Source organism: Wyeomyia smithii, chromosome 3 (assembly GCF_029784165.1).
Source record: "Wyeomyia smithii strain HCP4-BCI-WySm-NY-G18 chromosome 3, ASM2978416v1, whole genome shotgun sequence".
Taxonomy (NCBI): domain Eukaryota; kingdom Metazoa; phylum Arthropoda; class Insecta; order Diptera; family Culicidae; genus Wyeomyia; species Wyeomyia smithii.
The window spans coordinates 87616125-87642357 of record NC_073696.1 but is presented as its reverse complement, the minus strand read 5'-3'; the positions used below and the strand labels follow the sequence as shown (position 1 = coordinate 87642357).

The window sequence follows — 26233 nt, the reverse complement described above, 5'->3', positions numbered from 1 at the left end:
TCAGTTATATCAATGTCGCCCGCAAAGCCCAGAAGCATGTGAGACTTAGTGATGATGGTGCCGCTCCTTTGCACACCTGCCCTTCGTATCGCACCTTCCAAAGCTATGTTGAACAGCAAGTTCGAGAGCCCGTCACCTTGCTTCAGACCATCTAACGTCACAATCGCGTCCGAAAATTCGCCCGCTGTCCTGACGCATGATGTGAAACCGTCGAGCGTCGCACGTATCAGATTAATCAGTTTAGTTGGGAAACCATGTTCTAGCATTATTTGCCACAGCTCGTTGCGTTTCACTGTATCGCACGCCGCTCGAAATTTCAAAATATCTAATAATTTTAAAATCATTCTAGAGTTATTTTAAAATTGTTTTAAATTTTTTTCAGAATTATTGTAGAATTATTTCTGATTCATTTTAGGACTATTTTAATATCTTTAAGAACCATTGCGGAAACCTTTCATACATCTTTTTAGAGCCATTTTAGAATCATTTTAGTATAATTTTAAAATTGTTTTGCAAATTTCCGTTAATCATTTTAAAATCGTTTCGGCATAATATTCTCACAGCTATTCCAGATTTCTTTTAGAATCATTTTAAAATAATTTGAGAATAATTTAATACTTATTTATTTCATTATGACCTTAGAATTATTACAAAACCATTTTAGATCTATTTCAGAATAATTTAGATATGTTGTAGAATAATTTCCGAGCTATTTTAGGATCATTTTAGAATTATTATAAAATCACTTAAGAAACATTTAAGAATAAGGTAAGAACCTTTTTAGAATCATTTTAGAGTTATTTTGGAATCATATTTGAACCACTTTAAAAAAATTCAATATTGTTTTAGAATATGTTTCGAATAACTTAAGATTACTCTTATAACCTTTTTAGAATTAATAACTTGATAACATATGAAATAAGATTTTATATAGTTAATGTGATAAGCAAAGACAACCAATTCAACAAATTTTGTTGTTGTAGCATACAGTTTAATTTGAAAAAAAGAACCTTCGATACTGGTTCATTCAATTTGTAAAAATTCTTCTATAGCATATTCTTGCAATTATTTTCTTCTATTTGTGTTAAATCGCATGATATATGAGATGCAGCTTTTCAAAAATATTTAAGATCGATTCGACGCTTAGTCTGTCAAATTACAAGTACGACCCTGCAACCGTAAGCCATCGTCTTGATGCATCCCTCTCTGGTCGGCGCTTATCAGAGCTTGAAAATGTCGTTCCCGTTCTGTTGTAACAACTGATAACAAACTGCCGCCTGGTGATGACCGCCTTCGTTAACGGTGGCTAGCGAGGTGTTGTCCAGCAGAGAGCAAGGAATCCCGCACTTTACTGATACTGTCGCTGGGAAGGTGTACCAGTGTTACTTGTGCAACGGTAGACAGTTACCTTCGAGATATCAAGTCAACCTAACGTCTTAAATAAAGTTTTTTTAGGTTTCCTAACTTCGCGCTTCTGAAAATGTGAAGGAAACGGATATATATCCTCTGTGTAGCCTTTGATGTATCCGCTTTTGAATTAACTCACGTGAATAATAGATTACGTGTACAATCAAAGGAAAAGTGTAATAAATGAGTAATTTCAGTGAAGAATTTTCCAGAGAACGACGACCGGAGTGATATTACTGTAGCGCTGTGTTGAATAAAAGCGAAACGAAGGTATATAAAAAGGTGCTGTCATAACGTGAAAACAAATAAATTCAAATTCATGTGTCAACCTCGACAAGAGCGTTCGTAGGAGAATTTTATCTTCCCTCTGTCGCGAAGTGCCCTCGCGTATTTGTAGGCTGTAGTGTACAAACCGTGTGGATTAACTTTTTAAGGAAAAAAAAAGAAAGGAAGACCGAAAGGAGCAAAGTGATGGCGTGCTTCGCAAAATTTTTCTCCAGAAAGCACGGATCATTTAATCTACCAGATGTAGGAATCAGTAACGGTGGCATTGTGGTAAGTGGAAAAGATAGTTGGTTGATTAGAGATGGTAATTTCGCGCGCCTTGATACGGATTACGGCGGTTAATGAGTTTAAATTAGCATGGGATTGAGTGCAACCGTTCGTGTGTTGTTCGTTAGAGTAGCGTTGCTGATTACATACAGAAGAGGTAGACGTAGAATTGTTCCCCCGCTCAGATCGACACAGAGTTAATCATTATTATCATAATTCGCCAACAAAAAACTAGCATTGCTTTGAATGAACTTTAATTATCAGACACGATTTATCAAAGTGAATTCAATATTTTGACGTCTCATAATATTAAAATTTGATAGCCTAATGGATAAATTTGGTTTATGAATATATAAGAAAAGGCTGCTTAATTTGTTATTCAAATGGATTAATATTTTTACCACGTTTTTAGTTGTTGTCACAAGAAAATCGAATAGAAACGGGCATTTTCATTTATCGCTTCAAAAAAGGCAAATAATAAATTTGTGATACTCTATTTGCATAATGGTTCCTTTGCCTTCCTTTGGTAATCGTAAGTGCCATGAAAATACGATATCAGTAGTTTTGTTGTTCACTTTAATCTGATATGATTTCACGGCAAAAAACAGCTTAAATCACAATCGGTTTTGAATGGATCATTCATAAACAGCACACCCTGCAGTTTGGAAGTCATTCATTATCAAAACGGATATGTCCAACAAAAAAAAAACCTAATCCATCAAATATTATCTAAAACTTGATCTCATACACAGACCAAAAACGGTCTGGCATAAACCCAATTAAAAACCGAAATTGAATATGCATTTTTGTAACAGAATAATAACTGACGGCAGCTTTCTGGGTGGCGTCGAGTGGAAAATGCGGTTGTAGGTACGCTATAATTATGATGCACTTATCGAAATGAAGGAATAAAATTATATCTTTCTGAACCGCAACATTCTGGTTATGATAACAATGAGGGTAGATAGCTTGTAAGCGATACGGTACGCATTTTAAATATATATAGATTTTTAATTGAAATTTTCGATGATAACAGTAATTATTTCGTTTGATAAACATCACGCATTGTTTTAATAAACGTAGAACTGATGGGTTGTTGGAGATTGAAATAAATTTCAAACCCTACCAAATCAGTGAGTAACGCTTGCAATTTTTCTATTCGTAAACAGGGGTCAATGTCCATAAAATTATTTCATTAGGTTTTTTTATGGTTTTGGGTATATTGGTGATATGCCCCCAAAATCCTCCTTCCGGAACAGACACCAATGAGGCTCAGAACCATAGCAATATGAATTCTAGCAAGCCTTTTTTTACGGTTTTAAGGTAACTTAATGATCTGTCTTAAAAACGGCCATTTCGAGATAGACTTCTCTGGGACTATCAGTGGTTAAAAGAACAATCAACAAAGTCACAGTGGGTATCAAAATTCATTAAGTTACTTTTTTATTCTTCGTTTTCAATTTTGACCGCAAAGATCTCCAGGGAATCTGTCCAAAAATAGTTTTTCTTATTTATTTTATTTTATTTTATTTATTTTCTATAATTTATCTGACCCGAGTCTTAATAAATATAACAATGTTTGAGTGTCAAGTTGATAAAATGTTCGTTCTTTTGACTTTCTGCACGAATTTATCCAAGGATTCATTGAAGTCGAATAGATGTTCAACACGAGTAAAAGTTCTAATACAGGCGGTGGTGGGCTCATTATAGCCAAACGATGTACGATGGTATGGGGTCTGCAGAAATCCAATTGAACGCAAAGCGCGTTGTGAAGTTCTAAAGTTCACAAGAGACAAAAGCTTCGGTGAGTCGATTTCTCCACAGAGCAGTTTGGCTATGAACACTGCTTGATGCAATCTCCGTCGGTGCTCGAGAGTATCAATACCAATTAAACGGCAGCGGTCTGGATACGGTGGTAAATTAGCGGGATCACGCCAAGGAAGTTCACGCAATGCAATGCGGACGAATCGTTTCTGGATACGCTAAATCCGCAAGTTCCAAGTTAGCTGGTAGGGAAACCAAACCAGGTTACAATTCTCAATCAGTGGACGTACTAATGAACAGTACAGGGCCTTTAAGCAGTGAGGATCTTTAAAATCACGGGCGACTTTACAAATGAAGCCGAGCTGGCGTGTAGCTTTTGAAATCATCGTACTGTGATGCAGGTGGAATGTAGAATGTAAGTCTACTGTCAAGTAGAACACCAAGGTCCTTCACATGATCGACCCTCTTCAGTTCCAAACCATCGATGCGATAGTCGAAGATAATCGGTTTTAGGATACGATGGAAAGTTATAACTTCGCATTTAGGAATACTAACCACGAGCCAGTTCTTTCGACACCAGTAGGAGAAAACATTCAAAAATTCTTGTAAACGGCGGCAGTCTTCAATATTCCGAACTTCCAGAAACAATTTCAAATCACCTGCATACACCAGCTTGCAGCCGTTACCTAACAGCAGTGTCACGTCATTGAAAAACAGTGCAAATAACAAGGGCCCCTTGTTGCTTCCTTGGGGAACTCCTGACTTGTTGGTGAATTGCGATGATACACTTGAACCGAGTTTTACGCGTACCACTCTTCCACGAAGATATGAGCTTGGCCATTCAACGAACTGATGGGAAGCACCTGAGCGCGAGATTTTACACAGGAGTATCGTATGGTCCAAACGAACGAAAGCAGCTTTGATATCGGTGTAAATCGCATCTACCTGAGCTTTCTGCTCCATCTGCGAAATACACGATGAAGTGAACTCTAATAAGTTGGTGCAAACAGAGCGGCCCGGAATAAATCCATGCTGAGTGGTGGAGATATAGTGCTTAGTGCGAGAAAGCATGTAACCGCTTACTATGATCTCGAACATTTTAGACCCAGCAGAGAGGCTAGTAATGCCACGATAGTTTCGAACGTTTTGCCGGTCACCGGATTTAAGCACGGGAAACATCAGCGTCTGCTTCCAAACAGCAGGAAACTTTCCTTGAGCAAAAGACTTGTTGAAAATGTAGCATAACGGAACTGCAAGAGCGGTGGCGCAACGACTAAAAACAACAGCAGGAATTCCATCAGGACCAGCCGAATAAGACCGTTTCAATTTTTTAGCAGCAGCCAATACCATATTGGTCGTGATTGTAAAGGTGCTTATGTCAACTAAACAGGAGGGAACATTAGATGCCGCTAGTTGAGCATCGTGGTCAGAAGCAACTCTTTCGGCAAAAACGGAGGCAAAAAACTTCGAGAACAGCTCACATGACTCGGGTTCCGATGTTGCCTCATCACTATCGAAATGTACATTCGTGGGTACGGAAGAGCATTTTCTTTTGGAGTTGACGAAGTTCCAGAAGCTTCTCGGGTTCCTTCGAAGGTCAGTCTGCACCCGTAATACATATGATTTATAAAGTGTGCTATTCAGGTGGCGGTACTCATCAGAGTAACGCTTGAAATTACTCTTTGTAAGCGCTGTTCTCAGTCGACGATGCCTGCGCTGAGAGCGATTCCGTAGTCGTTTCAGTTCACGCAACCGAAGAGTATCCCAAGCAGGTGGATTAGGACGCTTCACAAGAGGCAAGTTGGAATGCAACCACTCAACAATTATATTGCAGAATCGGTCAGTCAAATCGTCAACGTCAGGGCACGCCTACAAGCTTTCCCAGTCGAAGTCCAGTAAATAATTAATCAGTGTGGCAAAATCTATCCTGCGATAATTTAACGATCTGGGATTTACTTCTTCACGTACACGAGCAGCGACGCAAGTACAGGTGACGGGCAATGTGAGAGCGAGAGGCGGGTGATGTGGATCGACAGGAAGTAACGGTGCAATGCTGCGATCAACCAACAGTTGGCATTCAGGGGAGCAAAAAACTAAATCCAGTAAGTGGCCGAGATGGTTCCGCTGAAGGTTCGATTGACATAGGTTGAAAAAATCCATACCATCCACCAATACTGCACTAGCTGCAGGTAAATGGGCTGTAGCGACGGCTGAGTCGACAGTCCATTCTAAACGTGGTTGATTAAAATCACCACATATCAACACAATACCGTTATCACCACTTTTTTCATGCAGCTCGCCGACAGAGGCGATGTGCTTCTCAATGACGTCGACATTGTGACTCCTGTCAGGTGGAATATATACACCGCAAAGTAATAGCCTCGTGCCTCTTATTGTAGTACTGACACACACTTACTCTAAACAAGCACCATTAACCGTCTCGACCAGTGAACTAGCATGACAGCGTGCTACGGCAATCAATACTCCACCAAAGCTAGATTTGTTACTATTTCGGCAGCTCCGGTCACAGCGAAATACGTTGAATGATGTACCAAAAAGCTGCAACGAATTGATTCGATCGTCCAGGCCAGTTTCAGTTAAAATGATGATGTCCAAATTGCAGTCACGGGTGGCTAAGAAAATCTCATCAATTTTTGTACGCAGTCCGCGCACGTTCTGGTACGCGATTTGGATTCCGCTTTCAATGGTGTCGGTGACGTCGCGCTGCAACACAGAATAAGAACAAATAAATTCAATTGGAGAAGGTCGAGATTATGCAACTCATAAAACCATAAAAATGCCCTGTTGATGGATTAATTTTATGAACTTTGAACAAATAATTGTAAGATTCTTTGGAAATATCCATAGGAATCCTCAGTTTCGGAACACATCCCCGAAAAATCGGATTTCCGAGAATAAGGGGAGTCGTTCTGGATGCTGTTGACGCTTCTATGAACGCAAATAAGTTGCTGAACGTTTTAGTGCTAAAACCGTCGACATCCGAGAAAATTGCAAAAATACAAGAATTTTATTCGGATATTCTGTCGACTTTTTATTGACATAGAAAAAAGGCATGTCACAGCAGCAAGATGGTTCAACTTTCCTCAACCATTGCACACAGGGCCAGGAAATGAATCTAGCCTACGAAATCATTAGCGCTCTCAGGGTTTGACCAATCTGTTTACGATTTTCTACAAAGTTTCTTGGTATAGTTAGGGATTTGATTTGGATGTTTGAATTAGTTCGTAATTTAGCTGCGAAGGTTGCGTTGCGATGCCAACTTTTTTCGCTTGCACGCTAGAGCTTTGCGAGTGTCGACAAAGTTGTAGATCTCTTAATTTTATGAAATTTCACAGAACACAGGTAAGTTCCGTTTTTGGCATGTTCCGTTTTCGGCACGTTCCGTTTTTGGCACGTTCCGATTTTGGCAACTTATGGTTCCGTTTTTGGCAACACAATTTTTGCCTTTCTCCTAGAAAGGTATAGCAATCACTTGCAAAACTGAAAGTATAAAAGTGCTCCAAAGGGCCGAATAGCATTTTCTGTATGTGTGTGTATATGTGTGTGTGTATGTGCAGATTTTTATTCTTACTCACTTTTTTCAGAGATGGCTGGACCGATTCTCATGAAATTAATTGCAAATGGAAGGTCTTATTGCCCCATAAGACCCTATTAAATTTCATTGTAATCGGATTATTAGTTTAAAGGTTATGTATCAAAAGGTAAAAATCATGAAACATCATTATCTCGAAAACTACACAACTGGTTTGAACAAAATTGGCTTCAAATGAACGGGCTACCTAAAATATCCTTAACTTTTGGATTTTATGAAGATTGAACTTGTGGTTAAAAAGTTATGAAAAGAAACGTGTTTTGAAGACTGTTTAATCTCACTCATGTTTCTCGAAGATGGCTGGACCGATTTTCATAAAATCAGTGTCAAATGGAAGGTCTAGCTTACGCATAAAACCCTATCAATTTGTTTTGCAATCAGACTTTTACTTTGCCTGTTATGGTAAAAAATGTGAAATCCAGCTATGAAAAGGAACATATACCGAAGACTACTTGGACCCACTCACTTTTCTCAGAGATGGCTGACCCGATTTCCACAAAATTAGTGTCAAATTAGGTCTAGCTGCCTCGTAACACCCTATTGAATTTTACTGTAATCGAACTGTAACTTCGTCTATAATGTACCGAAATGTGAAAATCACGTAAATTCATTATCTCAGAAACTACACAACCGATTTGATCAATATTATTATCAGATGAGCGGGCTAGTTAAGGGTTAACTGATGAATTGTGATTGAACACGTGGTTTCAAAATTTGGCTACCCTGTACGTTTCCATTTCATTTGATTATAATCGAATTTAAGCAACCGTTATGTATTAAATTGTTTATAAAACAACGAAAGTCTATTATCTCAAAGATTACATGACTTATTTGAACATTACGTTCATACGAACAAGTCATCTTTCAAACTTACAAATAACAAACTTTATAACAATTTGATATGTGGCTCAACAGTTATGGAAAGAAAAGAAATTCAAAGACTATTGAAAACTATACCTGCTTTGATCGACATATGTGGCCTCAACATAATTTAAATGTGGTATCGTACTATTTGAACGTTCCAAATTCATTGATTCCTTGCGATGTGTTCAAAGTCTGCAAATGCACGACGAATCGGCCATAGGATATAATCAAAGTCAAATAACAAATCGTTTGAAATGATTGGTTTTATCGAAATGACAACATCCTCGATTTTTGGCTTCTGTCTATCGCCTTAATTCTGAATATATTCATATTTGGTGGTATTCGGTCATTTTCAGCAGATTTTCTGGCATCAATCTGAAACCGGAAATATCCATATTGGGAGGTATTTAGTTATTTTGTTTGTTTTCCAGAAACTAAAAGTGGTCGTCTCTAAATTCAAAACGGTATCCAGGGTCAATGTTTGGTTTCTATGCATCATCTCGATTACGGAAATATTCATATTGAGTATTATTCGGTCATTTTCGACTGTTTCCTAGAAGTTGCCATTTAGCAATTTAAAATGGTGCCTGAGGTCAATTGTTAGCTCATTGCATCATTCTGGTTCCAGAGATACTCATATTGGATGATATTTTGTTATTTTAGACTGTTTTTCACAAACCGGAAGTCGCCATCTTGGATTTCAAAATGGTATTTAAGATAATTTCTGGCCTCTGAGCGTCATTCTGGTTGAAGAAACACCCATATAGGGTGTTATTTGATCATTTTCGGCTGTTTCCCAGGAACCGGAAGTCGCCAACCTAATCCAAATCCAAAATGGGGTCTGTGGTCGATTACAGCTGCTGTGTATCATTCTAGATCCGTAGATACTCATGTAAGACGGGAATCGGCCATCTTTGGCTGTTGTCCAGAAACCAGAAGTTGCCATCCTACAATTCATAATGGCGTCTGAGGTCAATTTTTAGCTTCTTGTAACATTCTGGCTCCGGAGATACTCATATTGGGTGGTATTTGGTCACTTTGGGCTGTTTTTCAGAAACCGAAGGTCGTCATTTTGGCCTTCAAAATTGCCTGTGAAATCAATTTCTGTCATCTGGGCGTAATTCTGGTTCCGAAAACATTCATATTCAATGGTATTTGGTCATTTCCGGCTGATTGCCAGACACCGGAAGTCACCATCTTAAAATTCAAGATTGTGTCTGTGATTAATTTTAAGCTTCTGTCCATCTTTCTGGTTCCGGAGATACTCATATTTAATGGGAATCGTCCATTTCAGTCCGTTTTCCAGAAACCGGAAGTTGCCATCTTACAATTCAAAATGTTGTCTGGAGTCGATTTTTGGTAACAGTGCATCATTACGGTTTCGGAAATACCCATATTGAGTGGTATTTGGTCGTTTGTCGTTGTTTTTCCGAAACCGGAAGTCGCCACTTTGCATTTCATAATGGCATTAGAAGACAATTTCGATCGATTTTAGCTCCTGTGTATCATTCTAGATCCAGATATTATTATTATTGTGTGGAAATCCGCCATTTTTGGCTGTTTTCCAGAAAACGGAAGTTGCCATCTTACAATCCAAAACAAAATGTTGCCTGAGGTCGATTATGGAACATATTTGTTACCACTAAAAACATTCATCTGCCAAATATGGTTCCATTTATTTTCGCGAGATGTGCAGAACCATGCGCTGCCAGAAGAGGGAGGGGCGTCGAACCATTATGGACATATTTGTTACCCTTTAAAACATCCACATGCCAAATTCGGTTTCATTTGCTTGGTTTGTTCTTGAGTTGTGCAGAAATTTATGTTTAATTTGTATGGGACCCCTCCCTTACAGAAGAGGCAGGGGTCTCAAAATATCATAGGAACCTTTATCGGCACCAAAAACCCCCACATAAAAATTTTCACGTCGATCGGTTCGGTAGTTTTCGAGCCTATATGGATCAGACAGACAGACCGGACTGCATTTTCATATGTATAGATTACAACATCAATATTTTAGAACCTAAAGAGTGAATATACATTCATTGGATTGAAGCGTTCATATAAATCTATTTTTACAAATAAAAGTTTGAATGAGAAAGGCTGGGTCTGACCGCTAGGTGGATTAATTTAGGTTTTTTACCAATATTCAAAATAATAAAAAAGCAAAAAATTCTCAGAAAAAAAATTTTCCGTTTTTGGCACTGTTCCATTTTTGGCAACTGAAAATAGAGGAGCGTGTTACCAAAAACGGAACATACCTGTATACAAAATTGCTATCTCTTTAAGTTTCAGAGATATACGAGTTTTTTTAAATTTGGCTGAATTTCACGTTTGATTGTGATAATTTTGTGGGTTTGCTCGAATAAATTTCTTACAAATTCTTTCTCTATAGTATTCCATTTCTTTTACGTCATTTTCTTTCAAGTACAGAAGCTTTTTTAAGTACTCAACCCTTTTGTGCCCAGTGTCGCCTCTAGATGGTCTTCAGTTACAGCTCTAAGGAGCTTCAATCAATACTTAAAAAATGTTTATAAAGATACATAGTGTTTTTTTCAAAGTCCGTATAAAAATTAACTTGGGCACTAGAGGGTTAAGTGAAAATATGACACAAAATTTGAGAAAAATACACAAATTTGAGAGTAAGATATCTTATCGGTTAGCAAGGTTAGCAAACCATGATTTTTTTAAAAATTTTCCGTCAAAAAATCTTTATTTACTGAAATTTTTAGAGATGTGTTTTTTTGTATTCGTATGATATTTCAATTAGAGTAACCATAGGTTTCATGTAAAAATACAATTGCTATGAATATTTTGCATGGAATACACAGTCCAGTGCTACCTATCCAAAGTCATTTTTCATTATTTCAAGAGCCATTTTGCTTGCAGACCGGACTGGATTTTGCCGGATACGTTCTTTAACCGCTGCAGTCCATACACTCTTTTTGTTACCCGGTTTCTGCTTGGGGAAAACCCCGCCAGTTTCCTCGAATCGTTTGATGGTCCTGTACACGAAAATTCTGTTCAAATTCAGAAGTGTCAGCTTCCATATTCCTTATTCCAGTAAGATACAATATCCTGATTCGTTCTTTGCTTTTTTTTTGTGTGGACTCATCACTGCGACCAGAGATTAGATCTATTGTGATATTGCCCAGGTGTTTTCTGTACTTCGCATTTCATATTATTGGCAGTATCACTACTAAAGTAAGTGATACGCTTATTGTTCATATCGGTGCTTGTGTGTAAGTTTCACCTGTCCGTTTCAAGCTCACATCTCTACTATACCGAGCCTCCGTCCATCCTAACAATATCGCCAGTTTTATTATAATAGAGACTTATTTTTGTTAGAAGGAGAATCAACAGGGGTACTGTGAAATCTAGAATGAAGGGAGGGTGCGTGGTGGGGAGCCTGAGAATTAACCCATGCTAAAGACCTTAGCCTGATACTACTACAATTCGAACCCATGACCACCCACTTACCAAAGCGGACTCTGAACCCTTGCGGCAACGGAGCTCTTCTTGTTCCCTACATAAATGCATTGCAATTTTCCTCTGGAAAAAGTGAAACACTGCCGTTATCACTTTCAAGTGGACTATAAACATGTGTCGCAATCGAAACAAACACAGCTGAATAAAAAGGTAGGCCTCCTGATACCGAAAGAGGCACTCAAATGTGTGTATCACTTTCACGGTGACACCCTGTAGTTTCACAAGCTCTCTTTCTCTCTTTCTCCTGGACGAAGGAAACCAAGTTTTGACGAAAACGTAAATGGCCCACCGATAGTAGAACTAAAGTGGTAACATTTTAATTCAAATTTGAAGGTTCGGTTCAACTTTTCGTAACTTTTCCTATAAGTTTTGACCGGAAGTGTTGCCAGATAAACTATTTTTGGATTTGAAAACTAAATTTACATTTTTCGGCAAATGCAGCCATTTTTATTTTAAATTTGATAATTTCTCCTTGATCTTTGGAAAATTTAACATAAGAAACATCTATCATCCCGAGGTAATATGAGCCAATCTCGAGATATGACATTTTTACGGAAAAAGTTGTAAACTTCATAATTAATTTTTTTTTACAATTTATAGACGTTAGACACCCGGAAAATAGTGATAGGTGATTTTTGAAGAAAATAAACCAAGGAATCCAGAAACATGACCGGGAGTGTTGCCAGATAGATTATTTTTGTATTTTAAAACTAAATTTGCATTTTACGGCAAATGCAGCTAATTTTATTTGAAATTTGACGGTTTCATCGTATTTCTTGGAAAATTTTACGTAAAATTTTCTGAGAAACACGATGAAACCATCAAATTTTAAATAAAATTAGCTGCATTGGCCGAAAAATGCAAATTTGATTTTAAAATATAAAAACAATCTATCTGGCAACACTTCCGGGCAAAAACAATTTTTTTTCTGGATTCCTTGGTTTATTTTCCTTCAAATACATCTATCACTGTTGGGGTGTTTTACTTCTATAAATTATAAAATAAAATAACTACGGAATTTACAACTTTTTTCGTAAAAATGTTATATCTCGAGATTGGCTCATATTACCTCGGGATGATAGTTGTTACTTATGTGAAATTTTCCAAGGAACAAGGAGAAATTATCAAATTTAAAATAAAAATTGCTGCATTTGCCGAAAAATGTAAATTTAGTTTTCAAATACAAAAATAATTTTTTCTGGATTCCTTGGTTTATTTTCTTCACAAATCATCTATCAGTATTTTTCGAACATCTTACGTCTATGAATTGTAAGGAAAAGAAGAAAGAGATTTTAGACAAAAATTGCGCGACTGTGCAATAAAGAGAGGGGTCCTAGAGAGCGGAGGGTATTCTGATCGACACCAAAATTGGGATTTTTCCAAAGAGACAGTAGATGAATAATTCTCCCAACTTTGAGCAAAATCTGTAATGGTCGTGTCCAAGTGGCATGTACATTTCGTATGGAATGACCCATATACAATTGTAGAAATCAAAATTTCGAAACCAAGTGTGTTTTTTCGAGATAAAAAAGCTTTCTGTGAAAGTCTTCCAGCCAGACAGTTTTCTTTTAGCGATTCATGCATTTATAAGACATTTGGTATTAAAATTGGAAATCGGAAATTTCATGTTCTTTTTACATCGGTCAAAAAGTTGAACATTGAAGACTTTGAGGGGCGACATCCATCTGATTACAATGGCTACGTTAATCTGCAAGACCGTTACCAGAGATAATAATACATAAGTCCGCATACGTGAGAGAGAAATAATGACCGCCCGGAATCACCCTTGACTGAAATAACTCTCTTTTCTGATTTTTCGCACTGTTATTGTATAGCTTTTTAAAACTTGGCTTTGTTCCTTTCACTCTTTCAGGAAACTTTATTGCTATTCGTTTTTTGTCACCTAGGGGTAAACAGGGTAAGACCGCCCTGCGGGGTAAGACCGTAGTTTTACTACCAAGTTATAAAATAATTGAAAAATTTCTTTAACGTGTCTATTACAGTATAATTACATAACATTTTCCACGTTTTTCTGTTTTGATAGTGCACGAACGGTCGCAGAAATAATCAAAAACAACCTTTCAGCTGGCAACCAGTCAATGCGCTATTGTTTTGCGGCAACGGGACTTAAGGTTTTTCAGTCTAAAAATCTATTGTTTTGTTCGTGAATATACGTTTAATCACTTGCCTGAATCTATCTTCTTTCGGAAATATCGAAGGCCGTGAGTAATCTTGTAATTTTGACTACTTTTTCGGTCAAATATGAAAATGTTCCACTGGGGGTAAAGTCGCCCACTATACAAGGGGTAAAATCGCCACGAATCCAACTGCTTGTTGTTTTACTTCAAGACCCAAATGCCTCGACACTACAAAGGGGAATATTTACAGGATCAGTAAAGCAACTTCAAGCCACATAAGACATCGATGTTAATCGACCATTTTCGATTTGGTTTAAGCTTTTCTAGTAATATATTTTAACAAGACTTATTTTTGAAAAAAGTAAACCTGTGTGAAAATGGTGTTAATGAACCAAAATAATTTTAGAGCCAGGACGGTGTGTTTGATAGGTATGACGTCTCCGGCAGAATTGAAAATAGTAGTTTTTTACTTTTGAAAAAAGTACACACTCTAAAAAAATTTAAAGAAAAAATATAGAAATAGAATTAAAAATATATTTATTTTTCAAATTTTTTTGAAAAAACATGTTTTGCCTGTAAAATCTACAAAAGGTAAGCTAAAATTTTATGGTTGTTGGATCATGGAGTAATAGAAATATTAATAGCTCAATTTTTGTGAAGAATTTTTTTTGACGGTTTATTTGGTGTATAGAGTCGTTGGTAATTTTGTTCTTCAAAAAAAAAAAAAAAAAAAACATAGAAAATTGAAAATATGAATAAAAGAAATAATAATTATTAGTATTTTTCTATACATAATAAGTCTTCAAAAGAATCATACAAATAGGTTTAATGAGTTTTAATTTTTAGCTTGAAGATAGGTATATTATGAATTCAATATCTTGAAAACCCCAATTCTGAAAAATCTATTTATTTTGAAAACCAAAAAAGTTACCCAAACATTGATTTGAACTTGAATAATCAGAAAACAAAATAAGTTAAAACTTGAAAAAAAAATTTTTTTCAGATATTTCACAGTGTATATTTTATTTAAAAAGAAAAAAATACCATCTACAACTTTGTCAGAGACACTACACCGATAGAATCAACCGTTTCGACCCTAAAAATATTGTACTAGTATCAGTTAACGCCATGTAGTACTTTTTATGCCATGTGATAAACAACATTTCAAATGTTGTTCTCGAATTGGCCATTAACTGAACTACGCAACGATTTATTTAAACAGCTCGCGTGTTGCACGGTAAGCAGTATCGCTGAAGATGAAAAGAATACACTTCATCTGTTACGTTTTTTTTTTTTAAAGGGGGATTTGTTAGTAGCTTAAGTATTTATGATAAATATTAGTAAATAATGAGTATGTGTGTCCAATCACAAATGGTGACTTCTCAACACTGTTAGAAATTTGTAATTTTAATTTTAGGATTTGTTTGCTTTCGCAATTAGGACTTATCATTCGTAGGGATTTAAACCTACTTGTCAGAAAAGGGGAAGTAAACTTACAACTCACTTAATTGCTAACTTATTGGCTATAAAGAGAGCTTATCGTAGCAATTGAGGATTGCAACGATTTTTGTCGAAAATTGTTAATAATTTTATTTGACATAGCTTCTAATGGTTCAACACCAGTAAGTCTATGTAATTCGAGTGTACCAAACCAAGAAGGACGCTTCAAAATCATTTTCAGAATTTTATTCTGACTCCTTTGGAGCGTTTTCTTCCTTGTTGAACAGCAACTTGACCAGATCGGTACAGCATAAAGCATTGCTGGTCTAAAAATTTGTTTGTAAATCAAAAGTTTATTCTTTAAACAAAGTTTAGAATTCCTGTTAATGAGAGGATATAAACATCTCGTATATTTGATGCACTTGGCTTGTATACTCTCAATGTGCTCTTTGAAAATAAGTTTTTTATCATAAATTAGTCCCAAGTACTTAACCTTGTCGGACCTACTTGAAATAACCCCATTCATCTTGACAACGTGATTATTGTTTGGCTTGAGGAAAGAAGCCCTAGGCTTATGATGAAAAATTATCATTTGAGTTTTAGAAGCATTGGGAGAGATTTTCCACTTTTGCAAGTAGGAAGAAAAAATATCTAAACTTTTCTGCAATCGACTGCATATGACACGAAGACTTTTTCCTTTTACGGAAATGCTTGTGTCATCGCAGAACAATGACTTTGTGCATCCTGGAGGCAAATCAGGAAGATCTGAAGTGAATATGTCGTACAGGACTGGACCCAAGACTGAACCTTGAGGTACACCTGCTCTGGCAGGAAATCTATCAGATTTTGAATTCTGATAGACAACCTGCAGAGTTCGATCAGTAAGATAAGTTTTTAAAATTTTGATTAGGAAAATTGGAAAATTAAAAGTTTGCAATTTCGCAATCAAACCTTTATGCCAAACACTGTCGAATGCTTTTTCTATGTCTAAAAGAGCAGCTCCAGTGGAATAACCTTCAGATTTGTTGGCTCGTATCATATTAGTAACTCTGAGCAATTGATGAGTTGTGGAATGCCCATGGCGAAATCCAAACTGTTCATTTGCAAAAATTGAATTTTCGTTGATGTGTGACATCATTTTGTTAAGAATAATTCTCTCAAACAGTTTACTTATTGAAGAAAGCAAACTGATTGGTCGATAACTTGAAACTTCAGCTGGGTTCTTATCCGGTTTTAAAATTGGAGTAATTTTTGCATTTTTCCATAATTTGGGAAAATATGCAATTTTGAAGCAGCAATTGAAAATTTTCACTAAAAATTCCATTGTGCTCTCAGGGAGATGTTTGATTAGTATATTAAAGATTCCATCGTCACCAGGTGCTTTCATATTTTTGAAATTTTTAATAATTGATTTAATCTCATTCAAGTTAGTTTCAATTATTTCTGCAGGTAAAAAATACTGGGAAGAAATTGAATCAAGTTGACGTGTGACTTCATTTTCAATTGGACTCACAAAATTCAAATTTGAGTTATGAACACTCTCAAACTGCTGAGCAAGTCTTTGAGCCTTTTGTTCATTGGATACAAGAAAACGTTCACCATCTTTTAAAACTGGAATAGGCTTTGAAGGTTTCTTAAGAATCTTCGATAGCTTCCAAAAAGGTTTTGAATATGGTTTCAATTTTTCAACTTTAGTCTCAAAATTTTGATTTCTCAGAAGAGTAAATCTATGTTTAATCTCTTTCTGTAAATCTTCATAAATAGTTTTAAAAACAGGGTCACGAGAACGTTGATATTGACGTCTGCGGACATTTTTCAAACGAATTAGAAGTTGAAGATTTTCGTCAATTATTGGTGAATCAAATTTCATTTGAGCCTTTGGAACAGAACAATTCCTGGCATCAACAATTGCACATTTTAATGCTTCCAAAGCGGAATCAATATTCACTTCGTTTTGCAAATCAAGCTCATTATTGAAATTTCTCTCAATATGAGTTTTGTATCTTTCCCAATTAGCCTTGTTATAATTAAAAACAGAGCTCATAGGGTTTAAAACTGATTCATGTGATAAAGAAAAAGTTATTGGAAGATGGTCAGAATCAAAGTCAGCATGTGTGATCAAATCACTACATACATGACTTTGATCTGTAAGCACCAAATCAATTGTTGAAGGGTTTCTTACAGAAGAAAAGCATGTAGGACTATTCGGAGACAAAATAGAATAGTATCCTGAAGAACAATCATTGAATAAAATTTTGCCATTGGAATTACTTTGAGAATTATTCCATGAACGATGTTTAGCGGTAAAATCGCCGATTATAAAAAATTTCGAACGATTTCTGGTGAGTTTTTGTAAATCACCTTTAAAATAATTTTTGTGCTCGCGTGTGCATTGAAATGGTAAATATGCTGCGGCAATAAATAAAATACCAAGTTCAGTTTGAACTTCAATTCCCAAAGTTTCAATAACTTTCGTCTCAAGATGGGGAAGAGCACGATGTTTGATTCGGCGATGAATAACAATTGCAACTCAACCGCCGGAACCCTGAATCCTATCATATCTATGAACCACGTAATTGGAATCATATTTTAATTTTATGTTAGGTTTCAAAAATGTTTCAGTAATAATTGCAATATGCACATTATTTACTGTTCAAAAATTAAAAAGCTCATCCTCATTGGCCTTCAATGAGCGAGCATTCCAATTTAATATTTTAATTGTTTTACTTGAAAACATTGCTAAATTTTAAATTAGAAACAATTTTAATAGTAACATTTGTGCCTATTTGAATGGCTTCAAACATTGATTTTGCCTGCAACATGGCGTTCATAAGATCGAACATAGCCTGTTGCAGAAAAGAAAGTTTACCTGCCGTAATAGGCCCTAGACAGTTGACATTGGAAAAAATATTTTCGGCAGCAATAATAGCTGGAGTAATAGGTGTACAATTATTTTCTAGCGTGTTTTGCTTACCCATATTAACGGTCATTTTCGAACTACCAACACTAGGCGGTATAATGTTCGAACTACCTGTAACCTGTGCATAAGTTAAACGGGTATGCAAAGGAGTAGGTAAACTATGCGTCACTGGTACGCTTGGAGAATTTTGTTTTGTAGCTTGTTTTAATTGGGAAATTGAATTTTGTTTACCTTGCCTTGCCTTAACAATTGCTAAACGGACTGGGCATTGATATAAATTCGACATATGGTTGTCGTTACAATTCGCACAGCGAAAATTTTTACTCTCTTTCACAGGACATGTGTGAATTTTGTTTACCTTGCCTTGCCTTAACAATTGCTAAACGGACTGGGCATTGATATAAATTCGACATATGGTTGTCGTTACAATTCGCACAGCGAAAATTTTTACTTTCTTTCACAGGACATGTGTCCTTTTTGTGAGAAGAGTCTCCACAAATCAGGCATTCTTGGTCCATGTTACAAAACTTTGAACCATGGCCATAACCTCCGCCAAACTTTCGATATAATTCCCATTTTACACGCACGTTTTATAAAGCATGTGCTTTTTCAAAAAAAATTAAGTTATTAACCTTACTGCGGTTAAAATGAATTAAATAATTTACAAGGGAAAGTCCAGTTCGCAGACTGTTTTCGCCTCGTGACTTTTGTTTCATCAGAATTACTTGGGTAGGGGCTATACCAAGTAATTCTGTCAAAGTAGTTTTGATCTCATCAACGGTTTGATCGTTGGTGAGACCTTTCAATACGACCAATCTTTCAATGGGCCAGTAAACGGCATTCGCCTCTTCGGCCAATTTGATAAGTAACTTTGACGTCGGAGAGAAACGTAGAAAGTTCTCTTTTAAAAATATTAAATTCAGAAGCAATAGTTACCACAATAGGTGGAACTTTCTCCTTTTTTACAGAAATTTCACTTTGAATAGTTTTACTTTCGAACATTTTCATCTGCTACGTTATTCTCTCTTATTCCCTCTCTTCAATACCCGGCCGCATTCATCATCTCTACTATAACGCTACCCGCATTCAGAGTGAGTGATTTGAGCGCGCCAAAACACTGTTTTCCAATTCCGTTCTGCAGCGGAATAGTTATTGATATAGATTACTCTCTTTTCGATATTCTGAGAATTCACATTTTTAAAAAATAAAGTTTTTTTAACAAGACGTTTATTTGACAAGGCAATAAATAAAATTTAACTAGTATTTTTCTTAATGTTGTATTTTTTTAAGGTAATTATGATGAAAAATGGGTTTATATTTCAATCGTACTTTACACCACTTCCACGGGAACCTCAAAGTATACATTTCCATTATATTCGAAACTTGAAGTGGCATCTGAGTTAAAAAAATAGACAAGCTTCGTTTTTTCATCTTGATCTTGAAGATTAAACACTTTTCTCCCCTTTTAACAACTGTGAGCTTTTCAATGTGCATCACACCATCTGCTGTTTAGAGAGCGCAGAGTTTCTCTGATGATTAAACGCGCTCAGTTTCGCTCAGCAAAAGCTCAGTGGAATTTTTGTAATTAGCTCATCCGCACACGCAAGTTAGTTGAAATGAATTGCTCAGCGAACATCTGAGAGCTGAGCTACTGTTCTTATCGCTCTGGTGTGCGACAAAAACAGTATGAAATCGAACGTTCTGCAGAATACGCACCCATGGTGAGTTCTACTACTTTTAATACTCGACGACTGAATGTGATTAGTAACTCACGTGTGCGAGAAAGTGTAGTTCTCCAAGGCGATTGACAGGCAGAGGAGGTAATGTGAGCAAAAATCCAAAGAATGGATGGAGCCTGACAATAGATCTTTTTTTCCTTTTGTTATTGAGTTGGCTAATTATTATTTAATTATGTAATTTAACGTAAAAATCTAAACCCTCGAACGAGAAAAAAATTATGTATTCAATATTAGTAAAAACGAAATATACGGGAAATAGAGAAACAAACTTTTAAAAAATCGCGCCAATATCGAACAATATTATTGCGGTTTATTTGATGATCTTTTTCTCCTTATACTATGGAAATAACACACTGCTAATGAAATCGCCATAAACTATAAACGACCCATGCTGCAGTATCGCTGTTGAGCCACAACACGTATTTACCACCACATCTACTGCAACAAACGAGAGTCATTAACACCAGCATCAACTATCTATACCTTTTTAATAGTTTTTATATATAATTTAATAGTCTTGGAACAGCTTTAAGTAATAACTGTATCTCCCCTCCTCCCACCTTAAATCCCCACTAGCTCGTAGTCGGCCGCGAGAATTAAAAAAGTGCCTCCTTCCTTTCCCTTTCTAATTTAATTTTAATTGAAATTGTATCTGGCTCAGTTAAACATATAATGTATCGTGCCGTGTCAAATATACTATAATTGATAAAAAAAATATTACTGCGGTTTCGCATCATTCTAATTTTGCCAAGTTTTTCACACTTTTATAGTATCAAAACGTTGAACGATATGTGCTTCCACTGCAGTCACAATACAGTGAACAAGAATAAAATCATTTGTTGCGTCGCTTTCAAAACATGCCTCCTAAGTAAATCCTGTTAATCGATCCAGTTTTAATCCTTATCACATTTTCGAATAAACTTCAAGTGGTGTGAAATGTGCGTCACGTCACTGGGGATTCACATGTTTTGTTTCGCTAATACTAGGAAGAGCGCTATTCGTCATATCGGAAATTATCTCTCAACGTGTGTCTTTGCAGTAACCTTAAGACAAGCGCACAGCGATATTTTTGTTTTGTGTCCATGGTCGTGGGCAGGTAGATATTTTTTATCATTAATCGTAAAAATATAAAAAAATGATTCATTTTGTTTTGTAGAATTCATAATTTTTCCCAGAATCTTTATTATGTTTACCTAATATAGCATAGCATAGCATATTTGATCGCCCGTGTGTTGCCCGCGATTGACCAGAATCAGCTGAAATTGCACAAAGAACCGTCAAAATGGTGCCTAGGAGTAGCAAGCCATTTTCAGTGTACAACTCCTGGTGATCTTTCTTTTCACTGGTCAATAACGTAGCTGGCCACGCTCAATGCAGATCAATAGAGGAAGGGATATCGGGAGTGTTAGATTAATACTTGTTGCTACTAGAGACCGAGGAATCCTCTGCATCGTCCACAAGTATCAAAGGAAGGAATAAGTGTAAGTGGAAAGGAATTGATCTGGATCCATCGAGGTGAATGGTGCGATCTTTTCTACACAAATTCGCGCACGATATGGTTACTTCTCGGCCTCTGGGCAACCGGCCACCAGGAGACGATATAAATAGAACCGCGCCATGAACGCTGTATCGGTATACAGGAGAATCGAAGTTTATAGTTGTCTTCGGCAACCTACCAATCGTTAACAGTCTGTATCATAGCAAACTTCGCGTTTTATCCCGTGAACTTTTTAAATTTACCTAGAAACGCATGGATTTTGTAAAACGCAACAACCGCACGCCGAGCGCTAACAACGCAAACTACTGGTACCAGTGACAAATATCATACCGCGTTGATTTGTGGCATGATGGAAAAATGGATAATGCGCTCAAATAACCGATAGAACAAGTAAGGAAAAAAACCTTCGCGAGCGAAGTCTCTGACCAGAAAGCCACCACGAGGCACACCCGAGCATAGTACGATGTAATGGTCATTGATGCGTAGTCATTGAACTTCGAAACCGTCGTATACCGCGTGCGAAACTGAACTGCCCTCTCCGAAAGCAAACAAGAGCGTGCCGACCACTGGTATGACGAAAAAGCCAAAACACACGCTTTGTTTAAAAAAAAAGATAATAATAAAAATAAAAATAAATTTAAAAGGGAATCGGCGAAATTCCATGAATCCAAAGCTCAAAACATCAAAGCTGAAAATATAAAACCGAGCAAAATGGTCGCAGCCGTCCGAGTGAAGCGATCTTTCTGATGAAATCTATCTCTCGTTGCGAGTTTCCTATTGAGTAGAAAAAAAAACTGGCAAAGTTCCATGCATTCAAAGCCATAAGAATTAAAAAAATGCAGATACACATGTTCGCCAAAACAATATGCTTAAATGTAGTTATTAAAACCCGAACAGAATTTTAAGTTTATTTGAAAATTGCCAAACCAATCACAATCAAAGTAAGTTTGTAAATTATTGTTTGGAAAACATATACAGAAATATCTATCCAAAAGCTAGGAAAATCATAAAATGAAATCAAGTTTCACTCGTGGAATCAAAACTGGCGCAAATTGAGTGAAAAAGTTAGTGGAGCAGCGACCGTTGTTCTGGCGAAGCTTACTAGAATATTTCAGGTCAAACAATTTTGACTTAAAAAGCAAAGCAAAGCCTTGGTGCTACATTCCGTATCGGAATTCGACCTTCTGTTTTACTATACACAGACTTCGCAGCCGACTGTTAAGTGTACAGGACAATTGCGGGGCTAGCGCTACGATCCTACTGACACTAACAGTCTCTCCCGAGCCGGGACTCGAACATACGACGACTGGCTTGTTAGGCCAGCATCGTACCTCGAAACCAGCTGGGAGATAACAATTTTGACTTACCGCAGCTAAAATAAACGTTGCTACTTCAACAGCAACAACAAATTGTGTCAATTAGAAGAGCAGTTTGAACGAATTCGCGGACAAGTGTGCCCTCTGTTACCTTTTATTTTAATTTTATCATGGAATCTATTCTGTAATCCGTTCAAGATGAAGTACCTACGTTACGTCTTAATTAGTAGGACCGCATTACTCTCCCCATGGTTTTGGCTTTTGCCGATGATCTAATTTTGATTGCAGAAAACATTGAAGATTTTGAATTAATTCTGACCAAGCTAACAGAATGATTAAACTATGTATGATTAAAATTAAATGACAAAGAGTGCAAGGCACTGGTTCGAGAGCGAGAGGTGACAATGCAGGAAAAAAATATTAGTGGAATATTAGCATACTACTACCGACCCGTTGCGTTATCTAGGTGTTAATCTCAGTTTGAAATTGGATCGACCAATGAAAGTACGCACGCGGTGCAGGAATTCTGTCCGAGTTGCTAAAGCGGTGATGCAATTTCTAAAAAAAAATATAAACCAACCTGAGAAGTTACCCGTGATATATATGAGACAATGATTGCACCTGCCATAATATACGGAACTCAGGTGACGGTATTGACTAAATATAGCCGCCTTTCGAATCGCGACTATCAAAAGCAGTTATTTGTGGGGTGGCTAGCTTATGCCGTGCTCCAGATGCTGGACAAATGGCAAGATCCGTGAATACCCGTGAAATGAAGTACGACGACGCGGGAGATCACACCCATTTAAGGCTGCCACTCGTCTGCAAGCTAAACATTTACGTCGATGTAGACCTTCATTTACTTGGAGGGACACTATAAGGCATAATATGGGGCTATACGAAGCGCTGATGTATCAGGACTGGTTAGAATAAGCACAGCAAAAAAGAAAAAGATTTCATTCAAAGTAGTAAATTCTGTTTGGTATCATTGATAACTGGCTCTCATAGAAGCTATTTTATGAAAATACCTGAGATCAATCACTTCACTTTCTATAAGGCAAAGCGTTCCGCTAGATGTGAAGTATTTCAAACACAAATTTTATACCAACAATTAACTTATTCATTGGAATTCTTACTAGAGACACAAAGAAGTTTTATTGTGAGCTAGACACCTTTCAAGAAATTGTATGTATATCCCAGCTATTAACAAGCTAGATACTTGAGCCGCTAAAACACGTTATACTCACAGCAACATATTAATGAGCAGTTTAAGATAAATTATATATTAGACTCCTATCCAAATTCACTTAAACTATCTAGTTCAATTGAAAAAAGTAAACAGATAAACGTCGATGACTGTGACCTTCATCAATCGATATAAAAAATCGATTCTTCCTATCCCGACATTATATCTGGTATCGATGTACTTTATTGAAAGCATCTTTGCGATTGTACACAGCACATTTAGCGATTCGTGTACTCTGCACCGTCACGAAACGATATCAGCTCTTATTTTGTATTTGAATACAGTCAACATGCACTAAACGCAACGCAAAGCGAACACACGGCATCATCAATGTATTCGATAATCAGAATCGATTTTAGTAATCGAAACGATAAGTCTCACGGTATTATCTATTCAAATGCAACCCTAATGAGAAGTGCAAATTTCGTTATTCGTTGGGGGGCTCAACAATTATTTTCTTTCGGTAATTAGAGATTGTGTGCCAAATATGATGATTTCAAAATGTAGTTTTTAGCTATCTTTATGTCATAAACATAAGTTTGGTATGCTTATTTTATGACTTGAAATTATTCATAATTGAATTTGTGGGTATATTGACCACTGTTGTTGGGATTAACGGTTATGCAATTGTAATACCTATAGCATGGTTGTTACTGCAATGAAAAAAAAAAAACATGAACGCCCCCCTTGAGAAATATTGAACTTAGCTTCGAGTATATACAGCCGGGAATCCAAACACTTTCCAAACCGTCTGATACACCTCCGAAAGGCCTTTACTTCACTCTTTACGTCCAGTAGTTGACGTTGTCACTCTTTTCACACACTCAAAACCGTTTTCTTTTCGTAAAACAACCACTTTTGAGCTAAAAACTGGAAGAAACAGGCACACCAACCATTGACCATTGAATTTCGTTAAAACTTTTCAAAGGTTCATTACCTTTGAAAAGCTTCTAGGTAGCACTGAACCTTGCTGTTTTTTTTGTCTATTCTTTAGGGGAGGAGACTCATGAACCCATTCTCACCTCGCTTCTGTGGTGTCGTATTGCAACACCCACTGCGGTGACGTTTTGAATTAAAAAAATTCCAACCGCTTTTGAGTAATGAAATGAGATAACATGTCAATCAGAAGACCAGATACCAATCTCCGTACGATATGTTTGATGTGTCCGATATACACGCAACACTCATAGTTTCGCCTTAATTACACCAGTAAGCTCTTAAAGGCTTCGGCCTACCTTGTGTGCGATAAGATTTTTTTTGATACTGGTGAATCACAACAATTGATAAAATTTTACTGAATTTAGACTGCTGATTCAATTTTCTTACTTTGTCTCTTTCCAGCCCGTTCGATTAAGCACCAGGATCTACGATGAGGAATTTAACCCGCCTAAGTATGAAGCAAAATCAAATGGGAAATTTTCACCTCAAGGAACAGAACGAGAGTCTGGACTGGGCAGCCTGGATGAGCGATTGAATGGTCACAATGGAACTGCTTGGGATGCACGGCCACAAGCAACTCCGACAGTTCAACCACAACTGGTGCGGAAAACGCCAATACTGGACATAAGCGATCGAATTAGCGCCAGCTCACAGGAAAACGATCGACACAACAATGGCTTAGAATTGCTCAAGGAAATTCAGCAAACCAAAATACTCCTCCAGCTGGCTCTGGAGTCGAAACAACGAGAACATCCCAGCGATGCTGAACGGTTACATTTAGTTAAATTGGAGAAAGAAATCAAAGAACTTCAAGTGAAAATAAATCGCTTCGAAAAACTGCGACCAGTTCAGGAAAAGTTAATTGTGAAAGAAACGGCACCTGCTGCCGTGGATGCCCCAGTGCCAACTACGAATTTTACGGTTACTCAATCGAATCTCTCATCGTCGTCTAAGTCACGGAAGCAAACTCCTGTGACACCCAAACCGGCTCAATTTTCGGAGATATCAGAAACCTCAGATGATTATTATACCATTTCTTCAGTCAAACCCGTTGAGGAACCCGTCTCGGAGGTTTTCAGTTCGGAGGAGGATGATCCGTTGCCTCCGCAGTTACCTCCTCGACAAAACTACGACGATGATACTTCTCAAGATGAGGAACCTACGCCTCCGAAATTGCCTCCACCGAGAATGCTACCGGAGGTGGATGATTTAATCAACCGAACTCAACACACTCCGCTACGGACCGTGGAAAGTGCTGTGAAAACGGTAAGCATTCTCAATTTCAAGCACTTCATTATTTTTCGATGA

General features: G+C 37.0%; 1 protein-coding gene across 1 annotated transcript in view; it reads left to right on the top strand.

Annotated features, from left to right (window-relative positions):
• The first annotated feature begins 1336 nt into the window (after nt 1-1336).
• Nucleotides 1337-26233, top strand: part of LOC129731819 (cGMP-dependent protein kinase 1) — a 36279-nt gene continuing 11382 nt past the window's right edge. Inside the window, exons 1-2 of the mRNA XM_055692142.1 lie at nt 1337-1962; nt 25328-26191. Of these exons, the coding sequence (XP_055548117.1) occupies nt 1879-1962; nt 25328-26191 (948 nt within the window). The 5' untranslated portion in view covers nt 1337-1878. The remainder of the gene's footprint in view (nt 1963-25327; nt 26192-26233) is intronic.